The sequence below is a fragment of the Cornus florida genome, unplaced genomic scaffold, assembly GCF_030987335.1.
Source record: "Cornus florida cultivar Cherokee Brave unplaced genomic scaffold, ASM3098733v1 CherokeeBrave_3.0.0_Hap2_Chr11, whole genome shotgun sequence".
In the NCBI taxonomy this organism is placed as follows: Eukaryota; Viridiplantae; Streptophyta; class Magnoliopsida; order Cornales; family Cornaceae; genus Cornus; species Cornus florida.
In genome coordinates, this window is record NW_026775581.1 from 123,324,743 (window position 1) to 123,343,700 (window position 18,958).

At 34.1% G+C, this 18,958-nt stretch overlaps 1 protein-coding gene and 2 non-coding genes across 4 annotated transcripts; 1 reads left to right on the forward strand and 2 right to left on the reverse strand.

The window, feature by feature from the left end:
• Positions 1-8,248: 8,248 nt before the first annotated feature.
• Positions 8,249-12,288, forward strand: LOC132285077 (growth-regulating factor 1-like). 2 transcript variants are annotated; one of them, XM_059787242.1, is made up of 4 exons: positions 8,249-8,909; positions 9,627-9,848; positions 10,360-10,714; positions 11,086-12,288. In XM_059787242.1, exons 1-4 carry the CDS (start codon positions 8,486-8,488, stop codon positions 11,885-11,887), a joined length of 1,803 nt encoding a protein of 600 aa, XP_059643225.1. In that variant the 5' UTR covers positions 8,249-8,485; the 3' UTR covers positions 11,888-12,288. The 2 variants fall into 2 exon arrangements, with proteins under 2 accessions (XP_059643225.1, XP_059643226.1); XM_059787243.1 differs by having other exon boundaries at positions 11,089-12,288.
• A 3,942-nt stretch (positions 12,289-16,230) lies between these two features.
• LOC132287599 (small nucleolar RNA snoR8a) lies at positions 16,231-16,324 on the reverse strand. The gene has a single exon (XR_009473094.1). It is a non-coding gene; the product is annotated as a small nucleolar RNA snoR8a (small nucleolar RNA).
• A 112-nt stretch (positions 16,325-16,436) lies between these two features.
• Positions 16,437-16,537, reverse strand: LOC132287607 (small nucleolar RNA snoR126). Its single transcript, XR_009473101.1, has one exon. It is a non-coding gene; the product is annotated as a small nucleolar RNA snoR126 (small nucleolar RNA).
• Positions 16,538-18,958: the final 2,421 nt, after the last annotated feature.

An 18,958-nucleotide genomic window follows, 5' to 3' on the forward strand; every position in this document is an offset into this window, starting at 1 on the left:
AGAATATAGGCAAACCATTTGTGCTTAGATTAATTATGATATCAGTCAGGACTCGAAACAACAAAACAAGTCCAAAACAAGCCACCATATATTATTTAACTGGCGGCTAATTTGGAAGTGGTTCACAGATATTCTTGTCAACCTTCTCCCGTTTAGGCCCAAAGAAATGGGTCTTGTAAGACTTTTTTAGGTAAGTTAGTTCGAAGGTAAAATTAAATTAATTTTTAAGTGGGGTAAGAATTTGGCTGTAGTGACTTAGATAGTCTCCAATTTAAGGTTCAAATCATCTTAAATGCAAACAATTTTTTGAGGGATAGATGTGTGAATATTAACTAGGAAAAATCGAACCAATTGTGAAATTTAAGAATTAAAAGCACATTAGTTAGCTGAATTTACCATAATAGTGATTAAATCACCCTAAGATGTTAGTTTGCAAGTTATGGCACAAACCCTAGGGACACAAATCCCTCATTAAATGTTGGTAAAATGACACCATGATAACCATTTGATTAAATACTGGGACCTCTCCTTCACATAAGGGAATCCATTTCCGAACCCTAGTCCCTACCAATATTAACCTCCCTGAGTAGTTTGACAATTGACATCTCTTAAGTAATGAAGCAAGTGAGCTAGAGCCGTGCTGGTCCCCCCACCACATACACACACACACACACACACACACATTAATTGACCCTAGCTCTAGAAACATGCTGGGGGTGCTGGGGACTAATAAGCAAGCACATCATCCCCTTCATTGGGCATGTCTTGGTCTCTTGAGGCACCATTCATGAGTTCATCTCTGTTTTTATGTCCTCTCCTCTCTAGTCACACCCATTACAGTAGAGTCAGTAGACTCATAGTGTAATGACAGTATTCAATTAAATTCATAGATCTTCCTCATTTTACTTTAACTCTCACGTGATGTTTTTTATGATGCTCTGTTTGGTATATTGATACATAACATCAATATTTCGTGCATATATGTGCGTGTATGTATATGTATGTATATACATATAAAGCAATTAATAAGCTTGCTCTAAGGAGTACAATTCGACCCTACACGTACTCATCACCGTGGTCCCAAAATTAAGTTGTCTGCAGGATACCGATTCAATCACTTTAATTTATCACTGAGATTCACGCCAGTGTTATAAGTTGCTAGCTATTAACTATTAAAGATGAGAGCTTACTCTTGACTTCAAATCTTCAAACAGCAATAAAGTTATATAATCCACATTTAGATATGCAGGAATAGAACATTCCCATTAAAATGTATTTTTCAATTTCTCATATAAATATGCAGGTTCATGTATGAAATTGGCGTAAGTGTATAATAGTAATGCTACCATTCGAGATCCATCACCTGGGTCAATAAATTCCTACTTGAAAACAGAGTTATTTATATTAATTGTACTGTCGCCCTTGGATATTTTTGTTTGCCACCCATAGCCATGGCAGAGGTATAGAAGCATGTGGAAATCAGATACAGTATATAGTATGCCCTGTTGTATTAATGTGCCAAGATGTGGCCCGATTTTTGTTTTCGTCGAGGTCACCGTTGCAATTCAATTTTGACCCAAAAGATGGTTTTGTGTAGATCTTTTTATCTACTTTTTCTTTTAGGGTTTGGGGGCTAAACCAAATTTTCACCGCACACATAAATTTTTGGCGGAGCTATGCAAATAATTCTGTTCTTTGTACGAAACATGTTTACTTTTCTATTGCTTTTGTCTGTAATACAAGTCATTAAATTCTTACCCGAAAACCGAGTTATATTAACTGTAATGTGGTCCTTGGATATCATGTTTGCCCCCCAGTGCTATAGCAGGGGTATGGAAGCATGTGGAAATCAGATGTATATCATGCCATGTTGTATTAATGTTTCTTCCTGTCAAGTTCTTGATTCTTCAGTTTGAGCCCTTAACTAGTTAGTATCGTTATATTTGACATATATAACTATAAACAACAAAATAAAAATAAAAATAAAAAATAGAGAGGGTGCAAGACTCGAACATAAAATCTTCCTAACTTCTCAGATAAGACAAAACTTGTCATTAACTTCTGAGTGCCTTTTTTTTTTTTTTTTTTGGCTTTGTATTGGATGCTCCTCTAAAATAAGTGATAATAGCATTGGGGAGGTTTTTTTTTTTTTCCCCCTTCTTTTTAAACTTAACTTAGCTCTACAATTTAAACAAGCAACAGGCCAAATTAACTTATTTCTCTTTTCTTATTATTATTATTATTATTTGCCAAAATCAAATTATATAATAAAGTGAGACTCAAATCTGAATCACATCAGATTTTCAAAATATCCCCTGAAAATCCAAATTTGTATCTCTTTACACTTCCAAAAACTCCACACTTAATAGTCCAAGTAAAAAAAGGCTCTTAGGATATGTTAACACACATTTATTTGAAATAGACTGACAGCAATGTAACAATGCCTAGGGACGGACCTATGGTTCAGGTAATGTTTTCAACCCCTTCTACTTTTTCACAGTGCACCTATAAGAGGAAGAAGACAATACCAACTAACCTAATAAAGAGACATGATCTATGTCTTACCCAATAAATTAAAGCCTACATTTTAGTTTTCCAAGCCATCATTGCCTGTTCATTTACTATCTAAGGAAATTGATCAAATGTATACACAAAGTGAACTTCTACTAGTTTTAGTTACTCAAAATTGAAAATGAATAGACATCTAACAGTTTTTGAAGAAAAATCAGACTCTGAACTAGAATACTCCGTATAGACTAAAGATATAAATGGAAAAAATAAAGATAAGTGATCATCGTACTTGTATAAAAGTAAATGAGCATCTTTTATAATGAGCATTGAGAGATGTCTAATAGTGTTTGAAAAATTCACCCGTTCTAATTTAAATGTCGTCATTAAAAACTGTGACTCACAATTAGAAATGACTGACTAAAGATATGAATGGTAAAAATAAAAATAGAGTGATCATTGTACTTGTATAAAAGTAAATGAGCATCTTTTATAATGAGCATTAGAGAGAATTTGTGACTCATAATTTTGTACAATTTTGTGAGTCATAGTTTCCAATGACGACATTTAAATTAAGACAGAAGGAATATAATTTCATAGTTTCCAATGACGACATTTAAATTAAAACAGAAGGAGTATAATTTTTCTTTTCACATTACTCAAGATTCAATATTATTTGGTTTGAGCTAATCTCTTAGGTGTCTTTCTGTAACAGGTAGGCGCTTGTTTATTTATTCAAAAATTCAAATTATTGGGTGGTATTATATACTTATCTATTTATACCCAATCATTTTTTCATCCAGATCCGATAGGTGACAAATGATCCTTCGGGCCACCCTGCTTACCCGGACGTCTCACACCGCATCAAGGATTGAGTCTGATTCTGATACCAACTGTAACAGGTAGGCGCTTACCCATTTATTCAAAAACTCAAGCTGTTGGGTAGTGCTGCATACCCACTCATTTATACTCAATCACTTTTCCATCCGGATCCAATGTGGGACAAATAACTCTTGTTACATTATCCCCTATCCAAACTCGCAACAGTCTCATTGTGGCTCAGGCCACCCTGCTTGCCTGGCGTAATACCGAATCAAGGATTGGGTCTGACCTTAATACCAACTGTAACTGGTGGACGCTTACTCATTTATCCAAAAGTTCAAGTTGTTGGGCAATGTTACATACCCACCCATTTATTCCTAATCATTTTTCTATCCGGATCCGACGTGGGAGAAATGATCATTGTTACACTTTTCCTATTTATTTATTTCGGAGATGATGCTAATTCGGAATTCAAGGGAAGTAGACATTTTATTTTACCTATTTGTTAAAATTCTATATGGGGAAGTAAGAAAATAATGTATTCAGTGTGACTTTATCGCATTAGTTAATATGTCCATAAATAACAGTTAAATAGAGGTTATGTTGTTATTTAGATAGTTTGTTGAATTTGTAAATGTGATTAAAACAAAACTAACTTGGATCGTGTTTATTAATATATCAGCATGGTAATTCTATACGTATCCAATTTACTTGAGTTAGAGTTTAATAATGATCAAGATATTACTCAGAAAAAACTTGTTACGAATTATGATATCATGGCTTTTATAAGTCAAACAGTACTAAACAAATTAGAGTTTGACTAAATTTATTTGAATTCATTAAGTGAAACTCATTTATCATAGAATATCAAATATTCAAATGTGTACCTTTAATGTTACAATTAAGCTTCACATCCACTGGTTAAGTGGTCAAATAGTAGTTCAAAATCACATAAAAATTGGTAGGACACTAACCTGATGGTCTTCTTTTACTTCATATGTAGTCCATGTGATAGGATGGAAATCATGGAATTAAATGGAACCATTAAAAAAAAAATTTGATGTACCAATATGCCTCATTAATATATTTTTATGATGAATATCGATTTACAAACTCAATATTATGAACAATCAACTTAAATAACGATGTTGGTCTGAAAATCACATTAGCAAATTAGATGGTCACAAATTAAAATCAAAAAATATAAGTTTATGCTAAGTTTGAAAGCACCTAACCAGTAACTTAGATTTGAAATAAGACAAATTTTAGTTACAATTTTGTACTAAATTTCTTTCAATTCTAAATTCAAAATATCAATTGGATATTCTCAAACACAATATTAGTGTATTATTTTGCCGTACAAAGATACATGAGTTTCTTGCAAATTAAAAAATTATTAAAAAAATAATTGATATTTTAAAAAATTTTGCAATAAATCAAAATTTTCAAGTATTAATCATCCATTAAATCGGCCACGTCATCACATTCAACAATTAAAAGAGCCGCTCCACATTGCGATAAAATTTGAACTCGACTCAGAGTAGTCCAAAGATACCATCAACTCACATGCCTCTCGCTAGTCATTTGATACAGTACAAAATTACAAACCACCCCACCCCACTTAAGATCATTAGATAAACTTAAGATCAATACATACAATGACAGGACAGTTTCAAAGTCAAACTATAATATCTCTGATCTTGACTAATCGTCGTTTGCCACGTGGTAGAGAGTTCAATGTCTGCTCATCCAATCACTCCCCGAACTCCAAATTACTTTCGAATATGGACAAATTAGAAGTGGAGGATTGGAATAGTTTGAAGTTGTTTGTTTGATGACACAATGTAAAAAAGGGGTTTAACTAGGGTTTGGGGTGTGAACTGTGAAGTCACGTGGGGAGTGCACTGTTGTTGGTTTGCTAACCCACACGCGGTTTAGCATTGTCCCTGCGCTAATAAATCCAGGGATAAGGCATGAGACACAGATACAGATAATATGAACGCTACTTAGTGGAAGTCTTTAAGAAAGGCAGGTTGTTAACAAGAAGACAAGAACCCTATTCAAACTCTAGATAAAATCTTAATTATCTTAGATGAGATTGAAATGACATCAATAGCCCCATTCACTGAAATGACTAACTGGTCCTCTTCTTAAAGTTCTCACTTCCATTTTCTCACGATATGACTATATTTGGTTTTTTTATCACTTTTTGTTTCTTATTTTACATATTTGTACATGAAGCCCCAAATGTCTTGAAATTATTCTTTAACTTGTATTTGGCCTTTTATAAACTTATCATTAGCTGTCAAAGTATTTTTTTAGAAGATAAATGACATTCATTCCATTTTTGCATACTCATTTGCTTCTTCAAATATATATATAACTTATAATTGTTATCTAAAGAAGTTTTTAATTAAGGTTTTATGTTTGTAAACAATTCGAGTTTGTTTGTCAAGGAAATAAGCCAAGTTCAAATTATACAATTTTTATCTTTAGTTTTTAAATGGTAAGATTTTACACCATTTAGTTCATTTTTTAGTGATGTTAAATGTTACTAAATCACGTCAACACAAGTCATATCATGAGATAACGATTTCGATATATCAAATGCAACTATTCTACATGACTAGTATGATAAAATTGAGATTCTTATTTTATTGACAATTTAATCCATTATATATTTTAATGGAGTGACGGCCATTATTATTGTCCAAAAGCAATTATAATAAGAGCATTGACTTTAAAAGAAAATGCTGCAACGAATAAAATGTGAGAAAAATATCGACGAGGAGGAGGAAGGTGACAAAATTTAAATATAAAAATATCGTCTATAATAGAAACACAACAATTGATATACAAGTGACGCAAATAAATTCTACATCAAGATTGAGATTGTTGAACTTTTTTCAAAATTGAAGTGATCACTGGTTAGGGTGAGCTAATTAGATCATCAATAAATAAATAGGTCGTTTTTGCTTCCTTTTTTATTCTAATGGCATCAATTGCATAGTGGCAACGCTGTTATTACTTATAAACCACGTTGTTCTATTAGGACTTGAATCTCAGTTTTTTTTCTACAAAGGAATTGAACTTGTGTTAAATAGTCAGTAGTCACCTTAATATCCTAATAGTACTACTTTGCAACCACACGTGGACTCAAAACGAGGGAGGTAAGTTTGCTACCTCTAATGGACTGAAAGAGATAAATTTCAAGGTACGTCGTTTCAATTGATGTCATTCAGTATATGCATGATTGATAGGATATAATTCATAAAATATCATGAACACTATCATTATCATCATCTTTGTCTTTAATTATCTCATTGAGATAGAGCCGACAACATGAAATATTATGAACAAATACCATCAAAAGTTTTAGTAAATATTAGTACATGTTTTCAATACCTAGATCATGGCTTCAGGTAGTTGACAGATTAAATTTCTTAAAATAACCATTTATTAAATCATTTATGCTTGCTAAAATCTTTTTTTTTTTTTCATTCTTTTTTGGTAAATAAGATACTTGCTAAGATTTTTCTCTAGATTGTACATTACTTGTTAAATCTATTGAAGCTTAAGTGGGTATTTAGAACTCCTTTTTGCTCAAATTTTTACCACCAACTTTAAAATAAGATTTTTTTTTTTTGCCCAAAAACCCCTACCCAGCCTAATTGTGTGAATTTAGTTAAAATTTTCCATTTTTTTTTTCTTTTTGAATAATAAAATTTGAACTTATATTTTCTGTTATATATATATATATATATTTCTTTTGTGATTGGCAAGAAACTTACACACCCACTTTGTTTCTTTAGAGATTCGAACTCTCACCATCCATTTTGGAAAGTAAGGAAGATACCATTGGCCCGCAATGCCCATGATTATTTTCTGTTACATTCATCACCATAATTTTAATTAAAAAAAGCATAAAAAAAAATTAAAAGTAGAATTCATAGTTACGATTGTAGCTACAAATAAAGTGAAATCTTATGTGTTTATTCATATTATATTATATATATCATTATTATATTATGTATATTATTTTTTTAATTCATTTTATAGAATGTATATATATATATATATATATATATATATATATATATATATATATATAAGTATACGAGATAACCATTTGACCAAATAATTAGATTGACAAAAACTATTTTTAATTCAAAAAATTAATTGAATGACATAAAACTATAAAAGTGTAGGTTTTTCTCTCATTTTGTTTGATTGAATAGAAAGAAAAAAAAATGTGGAGAAAAGATACTGCAGGATTTAACTAGACGAGACTTATACTAAAGAGATAACATGTAGTTTTACTGATAAATATGAATTTTACTTTTACTTTTTTAATTTATTTTTATGCATTTCTTTAATTAAAAGTGTAGTGATACATGTAACAACAAACATAAGTTAAAATATAATTATTAAAGAAAGGGGAAAAATAAAATAAAATAAAATATTTTAGCTAAATTTACACAATTAGGCAAATTAAATAAAACCACCATTGATTTGGTGGGGGTATTTTAGTAAAAGTAACCCCTCAGTTAGTCAATTAATTAGAGGTTTTTTTTTTTTTTTTTTGCCATAATAATTTTAAAAGGGGTTTACTGCAAAACAACACAAGTCAGGGAGTTAAATACAATTTACCCTATTTTCTGTGCATCATTATGATTTTGTAGATTTTAGTATGGTTAAAAAAAAAAAAAACAACTCGCGGCAATATCACTGAAATGAGAATACAAGTAAATGGAAAAAAAGGAAAAATCCTTTCTTTTCCATTTTCATTCAGGTTAGGGAGATTTTAGTAATATTGTAACATCCCCAAAAAAAATCTATTACTAGATGGATAAGTGAGATTTTATTAAAATGGAGTTATTGTTGATTAACTTCAATTTCTCTTTTGGAGGCCTATAAATTAGAGAAATTTGCTCTAGCAACAGCATAATGTCCGAAATGTGGAGATAGTCTTTTGTACAAGTTTGTCTGCTGCTGAGTTCCAAGTTTCAACTCTTTTTCTCTCTCTCCCCAATTATTTTTTTCTCAAAGATCACTGCTTTTAAATCCCCAGAGTCACCTTAGACTGCACCCCTCTCTCTCTCTCTCTCGATTGCTTCTCACGAACTCATGCTTTGTGATTTGTGGCCGTTATAATATGGATTTTGGGGTGGTGAGTTTAGAGGGTTTAGTAGGTCCAGAGAGTGGAGTATCTTCTCATCAGGTAGTTTCTGACACGGAGGCAATCAAGCCAAAGAACAATGGATCTGGGTTTCTCAAGCAGGAGGGATCTGAGTCTGGTGAAGATGAATGGGGGAGGTCCAAAATGGCCAGACCTGATGGCTTTGATGAGCCGCCCAAGACAATGTTGCATCAGCAGGGGACTGGTCTGCTGAGATCTAACTCTTTGCTCTCTGCTGCTCTTGGCGGCGGTGGCCAACACCACAACATACTCAGCTTCTCTTTACCCAAATCAGAAGTTCATTTTCCCAGTAAAAATGGTGGATTAGTCTACAGGAATACTCAAAACTCAGTCATTCCTTACTATCAACACTCGCCTTATTCTTACTCTAGAAATACAGGTATATAAATGTTTTGCTAAAACTTACTTTCTCATTTTTTTTTTTTTTTGGTCAAATTGATATGTGGGTTTTGCTTGGATGGTGATTTTGTGAGAATCGCTTACGGTGGAAAATTTTTCATTATTTTTCATTGCACAAAATGGGATTTTTAGTATTTTTACATGGCTTATTTTCCTTTACTAGGTGATGGGTCTTTTCATAGACATTTAATAGAAATTTTGGTTTCGAGTCTTGTCAAATTTAAAATTAGTTGTTGGTTCTCTCTCTCTCTCTCTCTCTATATGTATATATATATATATATATATAGCACCAACAACTAGATTTATCCTGCAATGGTTAGGGTAAATTTTGGTAACACTAGAATCTAGATTTATCTGAACAAAAGGGGCAAAATGGGCATCAATGGTTAGGGGAAGCAATAAGATTCTCTAAGGCTAGAGATTTTCGGTTGGGTTTCATTCGATCGATCCTTTCCCTTTGTCTCCTGTTTTAATTTATGTCTTTCTTTCTGTATTCGAAGCTTCCTTAATGTTGCTGCCAATTCATGCTGGACTTGGATTTATTTTCATGTTCAGATATTACTTGCTTTTTAGCTGTCAAAACAGTTTAAGGGTTTTGGTTCTTCTGGTTTCACAGTAACTTATTTGTCACTTTTAGTTATTGTCTCTTGCTTGTTCTATAAATTTCAATTGATTGCCTTCATTTTTTATGTATTAGGATATGGTGCTGGAAGCTCCAATGCAGGCATGCATGGGTCTTTTCCTGGGATTAGAGGGCCATTTACTCCATCTCAGTGGATGGAGCTGGAGCACCAGGCCTTGATCTATAAATACATTACGGCAAATGTGCCTGTTCCATCCAATTTGCTCATTGCCCTCAAGAAATCCATCAACCCATTCGGATTATCCGGTTCACCTTCTTACTATGCCCCCAATTCATGTAAGCTTGCTCTCTTCCTTTCAAATTTTTTTTTTCTTTTTTCCCCTTTGAATTCAAGACCAGAAATAAGATGATTTCTCCTTTTATTTATGCTTAATTGTTTGTGTCCCTTTTGTTTATTTTTGGTATATGGATTGCTGTGTTGGAATATGAACTTCTGTTTATTAGGTTAAGGTAACAGGTATCTTTTATTTGTCCTCCAACTTTTAGAACCCAATCCTTTCATTCCTACTTACAATCTTATTCTCCTATTATATCAGACCTTCTGGTATCTTTAATTTGCTACTCAAGGATACTGTCTTACTCCCCTATAATTTAATACCATTTACTATTTTAAGCAATTAAGATTTATCTGCATTAACTCATATGGTTTTCCTCATCCTATATGCACGAATTAAAGTACTCCTAGCTATAAGACTGTTTGATGCAAAACTCGTCTTCTTTCTGTTGAATTTTGTCTACTGTCTTTGTGTTTTGTTTTTTGCTTTTCCCCCCTTTCTGGTACGTGCAGTCGGATGGGGTTCTTTCCATCTAGGTTTCTCTGGCAACAATGATCCTGAGCCCGGGAGGTGTCGTCGTACGGATGGGAAGAAATGGCGGTGCTCAAGAGATGCAGTTCCTGACCAGAAGTACTGTGAAAGGCACATAAATAGGGGCCGCCACCGTTCAAGAAAGCATGTGGAAGGCCAGACTGGCCATGTTGTCTCTGGATCCACTACATCAAAGGTGACACCAATCGCCTCTTCAACTTCAGCATCGGTAGTGTCCAGCAGCAGTGCATCCAACACCCTCAATGTCATGCAGCACCAGTTCAACTCCTTGCAGCCTGGTGCTACCAATCCTTCTACAGTTGCTCTCATCAATAGGTAAAAAATAAATACAAAATACTATTCATGAATTTGAGATTCCATACTTTCTCATTTTCCATATTGAGTTTTATATATTCATATTGGATCATTGATATAAACAACATGCATAGTTCCTACTTTTTCCTCTTTATTCTATAGTACACTCTACTGTGAGACTTGAGATTCCTTCTCTAAGAAGACTTTGTACTTGTCTCCCATGTTCAATTTTTATGGATTGAGTTCTTTATTTTTAAGATAATTTTGAGCTTTTCAATTTTATCATTGAGGCTTGTAAATCTTGACATTTTTTTTTGCTTTGTGATTTTACTTCATCTCTGTCCTTGTTCTTTTCTTATGCTTGTTTCTAAACTTTAAAATGTGTGTGACAGAAGACAAAATCCCCAAGACCTGTCCATGGTGTCCCCTGCCATCAACCTGATGCCTAAAGGCTCTGGATTCTCCGTTCAAAGACATGTCCCATTAGATGGGTTCTCTCAACCAGAGTTTGGACTTGTTTCTCATGATACCTTCCTCAATCCTTCACAGAGAAGTTCCTACTTCAATCCTAGGGACTATAACTCTTTCGTGGATTTCGGTGACCAAAAAACCCGTGACCAACATTCACTTCGCCAATTCATTGATGACTGGCCCAAGGACCAATCCAATCGTATCACCACTGCCTGGCCTGAAGAACTGAAGTCAGATTGGACCCAGCTCTCAATGTCAATTCCTATGACCTCCAACTTCTCGTCAACATCATCGCCAACCCTACAAGAGAAAATAGCCATCTCACCGCTTCGGCTATCTCGTGAATTGGACCCAACTGAAATGGGTTTGGGGATGAGTAATGACCTTAGCGAAACATTTCAAAAGCAAACAAATGGTGTACTAGTCTCTTGGGGAAGTTCAATAGGGGGTCCGTTAGGAGAGGTCTTGAACGGCACCTCTGGCACTGGGGGAGCCTGCAAGAATTCATCAGCTATGAAACTCGTGAATGAAGCATGGGATGGCAATACTCAATTGGGATCTTCCCCCACAGGTGTCCTGCAGAAGACTACTTTCGTTTCACTTTCAAACAGCAGTTCAGGAAGCAGTCCAAGAGCTGACAAGAAGACCAATGAGTATGGCAGCTTTTGTGATGACGGGCTGGGTTCAACACTAGCAAGTTCCTTCTCCGTACCATCCTTGTAATGAGAGCAAATCAGCAAAGCAAGAAAATGAAATTGATGGTAGAAGAGTGAGAAAGTTTAGAATAAGAGTCAATGGAAGAAGAATGAGGGAGTTTAGAACACCTCAATTGAATTTAGTAATTTCTCTCTCTTGTTTCTGTTTAATATGGTTTGCAATGTTTTATCTTGTTTTTGTTTAATCAAAGTGCATTAGCCATTTCTGCTTCTATTTGGGTCTAAAAGTAATTAATGTTATAATTCAGTGCAACCTTATTGTGATGTGTTATCTTAATCCCTTAGTTGTACATTATTGAATCATTCGAACAGGCATGCATTACTTATAAATGCTTTGTAAACATAATTTGATATCAAATTTGCATTGGTATTTCTGGCACATTAGGAATTGAAACAGGCATTTGTGAATTTTGGCATGGAAAAGTAGGGAAACACCAAGAGGCATCTCATTTCTCTATGTTATATATTCATTGTACTTTATGCAGTGTCATCTGCCAATTTTTTTTCATGCTTAAAGCTTACTTGCGATGAGATGCAATGAAATGGCTGGCCACTTGGCCTATTACATTTGTGATGTAAGTTGAGTATTTCATCATCATCATCATCATCATCATATGCTGCCAAATACATCGTAGTTTTCTGAGATTATTGTATATTGCATTAATTTTAAAGATGGCATTGGGAGGAGGGGAGGGTCAATGTCTGGAACCAGAATCCTCTCCTGTATGCCAATCTTGTTTCCAATGAAATAAGCAACAACTACATGAGTGGTTTAAATTCTCGATTTAATAGTGTGATATCGTTGCAATAAAATGTAACATACAATGTTGCATCTTTGATATAAATACTTTGCTTAACAAGGGAGAAAAATGAGTGCACAGATCCCTTAAAGGGAGGTTATCCAAGTGCCAATGTCAGTGCTCTTTTGGGCCTAATAAGGGAGAAGAATTTGCAAAGTTGAAGCAGATGGTGGCATATCAAAGGATCAGAGTTAAAACCAATCAAACACCATTTGGGTTGGTTGGGAAGAAAATCCTCTCATGTGAACAGAGCAGATCATATTTCGTCAAGTTTGGAATGCACTCTAAGGGATCTGTGCACTCATTCTTCTCCCTTACTACTGTTCCACTAGAGAGGATATTTGTCCGGGTTGGTTGTCAGCTAAAAAAGAATATCATAGTGGCAAGTTTTTGCCAAGGAAAAGCAAGCCCATCATTGGGAACAAGCAGGTTGCCAAGCACAGAATCTCTAGCTTCTTTTTTTCACAGATGGACTAATATATATATGTGTGTGTTTTGTGTGCGTGTGTGAACTCACATGGCCCTTGGTTTGGTGACACAAGGAAAGAGTTTCTAAACTTTTATCACACCAATATTGTTGGGCAATCTTTAGAAGTGCTTCGCAATCCCAAAGCCCTGATTTGTAAAGCATCAAGGCGAAGGCGAAAAAAGATGTTAGCAATGTACAAGAAACCTTGCGATTCCATAGTCTCTTGATTGTGGAGTTAAGATGGAAGTAAATGTTCAATGATAAAGAATCTTATAATCTGAAATTTTACCATCTTTTTAATTCTTTATGGATGGAAAAACTTGTTCGGAAATTTTATCATGTCTTTACAATGATCATCTCTCTTTAAAGAGTCGTGTTTACAACTTGGTATTTATATTCTCAGCCAGTCAGCCCTTGTATTCTATCCCAAATATCAGCCTATTGCAACATCTTACCCTATACCCATTACTTGTTACATATGACTGCCGTAAGATTAATTGTCCAAAAATTAGCTCATCAACGTAAATTGATCATCCATTTTGGGAACCATAGCATAAATGAACTTGTGCTGAAAAAAAAAAAAAAAAAAAAAAAAAAAAAAAAAGAAAAACCTAACGGAATTTTAAAAATTCACATTTAAGTCATATTTTATGATTTGAAGAAAAATCAAATGGAAGGATTTTTATTTTTTGAGATACCATCTAATTAAAAACTTCAAATTAATGAGTTGAGACTCTTTTATTTCGAAATAAAATACTTCTCAAACAAGGTTGAAATGTTTTCCACATTTTTTTGGTGTTTGATTGTACATAAAGATACTAAAATGTTTTATATTTAACATATCAAATCCAAAGCTAAGTCACATTACAGGAGGAGCAGATGCAAGAGCACAAGAGCGCGAAAGCAGCAAAATACGAGAATGCACGGAGCGCTTCCAAAGTCCACAAGTCATTTTACCCTTTGTGATTTAGGATGCCAACCTTGTTTATATTCTTTTGTTAAATTACACTAACCTCCTCTGTTGAATGCCTAAATAACAAAAACCTCCCCATCTAGTTTTAAAAATTACACTAACCTCCAAGGCGGCCTTAGTTTGAGTAACTACTCTAACCAATATCGTAAATGAACCAAGCACAAATAGCTCGAACTTGGTTCACTAAAAGGTCAGTTCGTATTTGTTTGTTTAATAAATAAACCAAGTTCAAACAAAATTTTAAAACTAGATTAATAAACGAATCAAACTCAAACAACTCTTTCGGCTCGTTTGTCCGTGAACGCATTCGTGAACAAAGACTGATTAAAGCTTAAAAAAATGTATTATATATACATGTGTATATATGTAAATTATGAAAATATACATTAAGCCCACTTATAAAAATCTCCAAAGCTTTTAATCTCTTAACTCAACTCAATTTTTTTGTCTAGTTACAAAACAAAACCCATTACAAAACCCAAACCAACCCAAACAATTTTGTTTCTATCACAAAACAGAAGCCAAGATGACCAAGCCCATCACACACACACACACACACACACATCTATCTAACCCTAACCTATCTTCTCAACTTCAATGGTCTAGGTCATTTTTTCCAATCACATTTCTCTCTTCAAAAAAACTTTGATAGATTTTGGGGATTACTGTTTCCATCGAAATCAAAACTGTGATAAGTTATTGAAAATCTAGTTCTCTCAAAAGAAAAAAGTAGAGAGCTATCTAGCCAAGCTCATAACAAGAATTAATTTTGTAAGCTAAATTCGAGCTCAAACCGTCTTTATTGGACGGAATCAAGCTTGAGCCCACCGTTACTAGGCTAGTACAACGGATAAACGCTTACTTATTTATCCAAAAGTTCAACATATTGGAAGCATATCCATTTATATCCAATCACTTTTTCATCCGGGTCCGATGTGGGACAAATGACCCTTGTTACATTCTCCCCCGTCCATACTCGCAATGTCCTTGTTGCGGCTCGGGCCACCTTGTCTACCTGGAGTGGCTCACTTGGACGCTTTCCGAGTCGAGTGCTTGACGTGACATCAAATCAAAGATTGAGTCTGATTTTAATACCAACTGTAACAGGTGAGCGTTTGCCCATTTATCCAAAAGTTTAAACTATGTTGAATAATGCTGCATACCCACTTATTTATACTTTCCATCCGAAGCCGATGTAAAACAAATGACCATTGTTAATGGTTACAACTAGCCTTCTTGTCATTAAAAAATAATAATAATAAATAAATAATAATAATAATAATTATTATTATTATTATTATTATTATTATTACATGACATGCTTAAAATTTAATTTTGCCTTTAAAAAATTTGAAATGATTTTTTATCCATATAAAGTAATGATTAATAATAATAAAAAGGACTAGTTTAGAAAACTTAAAAAGACATTTTTGTCCATATTATGGAATGATAAATAATAGGGAAAATTACATATAAATGGAGTTAAAGTTCCATATTTACTTAGAGACTGAGTCAAAGTTCCATATTTCTCTAAAATGGATTGCTGAGGTGGCACATGGTTTTTTACTGTTTAAAAAATTATGGTGCCTAAAATGCCCTTCCCTAACAAAAAAGTAGTACTTCAGTTCAAAAAAGTAGTACCTTCAGTTCAAAAAAATAGTACCTTCGAAGAAAAAGTAGTACCTTCGTGAGTGTTTAAAAAATATGGTACCTGGACACCAAAAAGTAGTACCTTCAGTTCAAAAAAGTAGTACCTTCGAAGAAAAAGTAGTACCTTCGCGGAAGGGTATTTTAGGCACCACAATTTCTAAACAGTAAAAAACCATGTGCCACCTCAGCAATCCATTTTAGAGAAATATGAAACTTTGACTCAGCCTCTAAATAAATATGTAACTTTAACTCCATTTTTATGTAATTTTTCCTAAATAATACTCCATACAGTAATAAAAAGGGCTAGCTTAAGCACGTCATGTAGAATTTCATCTGAAAATTTGTTCCGTTCTCTTCACAAAACAACATTCAATAACAGCAATTTTCTGAAAATTAGATTTTTTCCCCCTGTAATGGGTTGGTTGAACAGAGCGTAAGAAGCATTGGAGAAATTAGGGGCTGCTCAGATTCTATGGGTGTAAATAAAAGTCTCTCATGCTTTTTTATTTAGCATTCAGAACGAGGAATTTACTTTATAATCACTGCAAACCCCCCAAAAATTCTCTCAATACATCCATGCTAACAGTGATTTATATTCAAAGGCAAAATAACATAGAAACTTAAGAAGTAACAACCATTCACACACACACACATAAACAGAACTAAGGCTCAGACACGCACAAACAGTGTCATCATATAGCAATATAATGGTCAATAAATATAACCAAAATCAGAATCGAGAAACGATTTCTGTCATCATCGCCCCATTATTCACAAAAATCAACTACTAACGCAATATATACATATATATAGTATCGACAGATTAGAACATATAATTAAGTGCTACCAGAAAACATGTTGATGAATGAAATAAGATGAGGCGAGAAGGTGTGGGCGGCAGATGCTGAGATATATACCACACATTGGGAACTTTAGGGTTTGCTATTGGCCTAAACGAAAGCCCAAATTTCCTCCAAAGGTAATCGGGTCTCAATTAGGCCCACAATTTGCTTAGGTCGTTATTTTCGGTATGAGCTCATCATGGCACCTTCTTCCGGAATATTCCACTCGAATCACTTGTTGATCAACAGAATAAGATTCTCAATTTTTTTTTTTAAATAATATTTTCCAACTTCTAGAATATGAATCTAAAATATATTGTCTTTAAAATTATTAAAGCATTTTCAATTCAATGGTTGTCTATATATAATTTTTTTTTGTAAATATATATACATAAAAATTTTGGACTAATATATATATATATATATAGCTCCAATCACTTTTTTACACATTTTGTATAAAAATACATTTCTCAATAACAAACTAATCACGTGTCATACCATGACAATAGTTGGATGTGACTCTATAAAAGAATTGTACAAAATACACAACAATTTTATACATTGGTGGGGCTACATTGATTTGTTAAGTATGTTTGTAAAAGTTATATGGGTTTGGACATGACACGTGGTTGATTGTTAACTTATTATTGACAGATATATATTTACACAAAAAGTATAAAATAATAGTTGGAACTAAAAAAAATTATTCCAAAATTTTTGTTCAAATCTATTATGACATATCATACTAACACAAAAATATATATAGACAACCATTAAAGATGCTCTAACACATTATTGAAAAAAAAAAAAAATTAAAAAACAAAAATTACACAACGTGTATATTTTACACCAAATAATCTTTTAACACATTGTTATGGCATATTTAAAAATATGAAAATTACTTTCATCACATACAATAAAAAAAAGTTACTTTTGATAGTAAGAAGTTTGATCATCTAGAATTAGGCCATACACTTAAAGATAGGGGCGGAGCATGCATGTGCCCAGGGACCCATGCTGGCTCACTGAATTTTTTTTTTTTTTTTTTTCTATACATAAATTTGCAGAAATTAATAAAACACCTTTCTAAAATTAATAAAATAGCCTCTCTATCCTTGAATTCACTATATTTTATTTTATTTTATGCATATAATTTGTAAATATTTATAAAATACCTGAAGATACAAGAAATTCCTTCCCTCTTTCTCTCTCTAGAATTCCTGTATTTCAACCAAAAAATATCTCCCCTTTTCTTTCCATTACTTCTCCTATTTATAGAGATTTGCAAATGTTGATGGACTGCTGGATCTAGGCCCGTTCCTCCATGAGTCCCGGTCATCTTTGATGGGCTTATGCGCGTTCGGCCAATATGACAGTGTCTTTCTATGGGCCTGACCCATCTGTACGGACTGAATGTCGCGTTTGCAAGTCATATCCGGCCCATGTCATCTCGGGCCTCCTCAACTGCCCCCATAATTACCCCTTGTTTAATAAGGGGGTAATTATTGAAGGCGTCTCATCATGACGTTGACGGCTCGAGAAACCCACATGGGGGAACGGATGGTCAGATCCAGAATCAATGTTCCGGGGCTCGATGAATTTCTCGCCTTCCTGACGCTTCGGCCCTCGGGTCCCCCTCGCCTTTATAAGGCTCTAGAATACCACTTCATGCCTTTTTACCGTCTCCATCATCAGTCAAATCTCTCTCTTTTTAGAACAGTGCTAAGCTTTTTCCGGTGAAATCCTTCAAGAGTCATTCTTCCAGCGGTCTTGCAGTGCTCTTTGTTGCTTTCTACCTCAGAGGTTAGTTTTGTTCCTTTTTACTTTCGGCAGGCTTCTTTTTACCCCTTTTAGATCCTTCAAACACTTCCACCATGGTTGTAGATCTAGATGTTCTTCGTATGAGACTTAGACTTCCTGACAACATCCAAGTTAGGGTTTGCCCTAAGGATGTTAATATTATGACCGGTGCCGGCCTCCTTCCCGGCGAAGTTTTATTTTCAAACCTTCAACTGAATGTCGTTAGGTTCCCTCTGCACCCCTTCTTTAATTATGTCTTCAATAGACTGGGGATATCCCCCCTGCAGGTAAACCCCAATTTCTTTAGAATCATATCCGTTATGCTACTGTTGATTCATGACAGAAGTCTGGACCTTGACCTCATAGATCTTCTTCTGTGTTATAAGGTCAGTAAGATCCGAACTAACGAGCCCTTCTACCACCTCTACCCGATCGAGAAGATGTCCATATGTACGGACACAATCAAATCTGAAAAGGGTTAGAGGGATAACATCGTGGGCATTAGTGGGGCTTGGTCTTCGCCGGCTGCAGAGGATTACCCAAT

Bases quoted from the DNA above. Each gene is read 5' to 3' on its own strand.
- LOC132285077 (XM_059787242.1), top strand. From the start codon at position 8,486: ATGGATTTTGGGGTGGTGAGTTTAGAGGGTTTAGTAGGTCCAGAGAGT. The intron at 9,849-10,359 runs GTAAGCTTGCTC...TGGTACGTGCAG, and splicing joins TTACTATGCCCCCAATTCAT to TCGGATGGGGTTCTTTCCAT. The intron at 10,715-11,085 runs GTAAAAAATAAA...TGTGTGTGACAG, and splicing joins ACAGTTGCTCTCATCAATAG to AAGACAAAATCCCCAAGACC.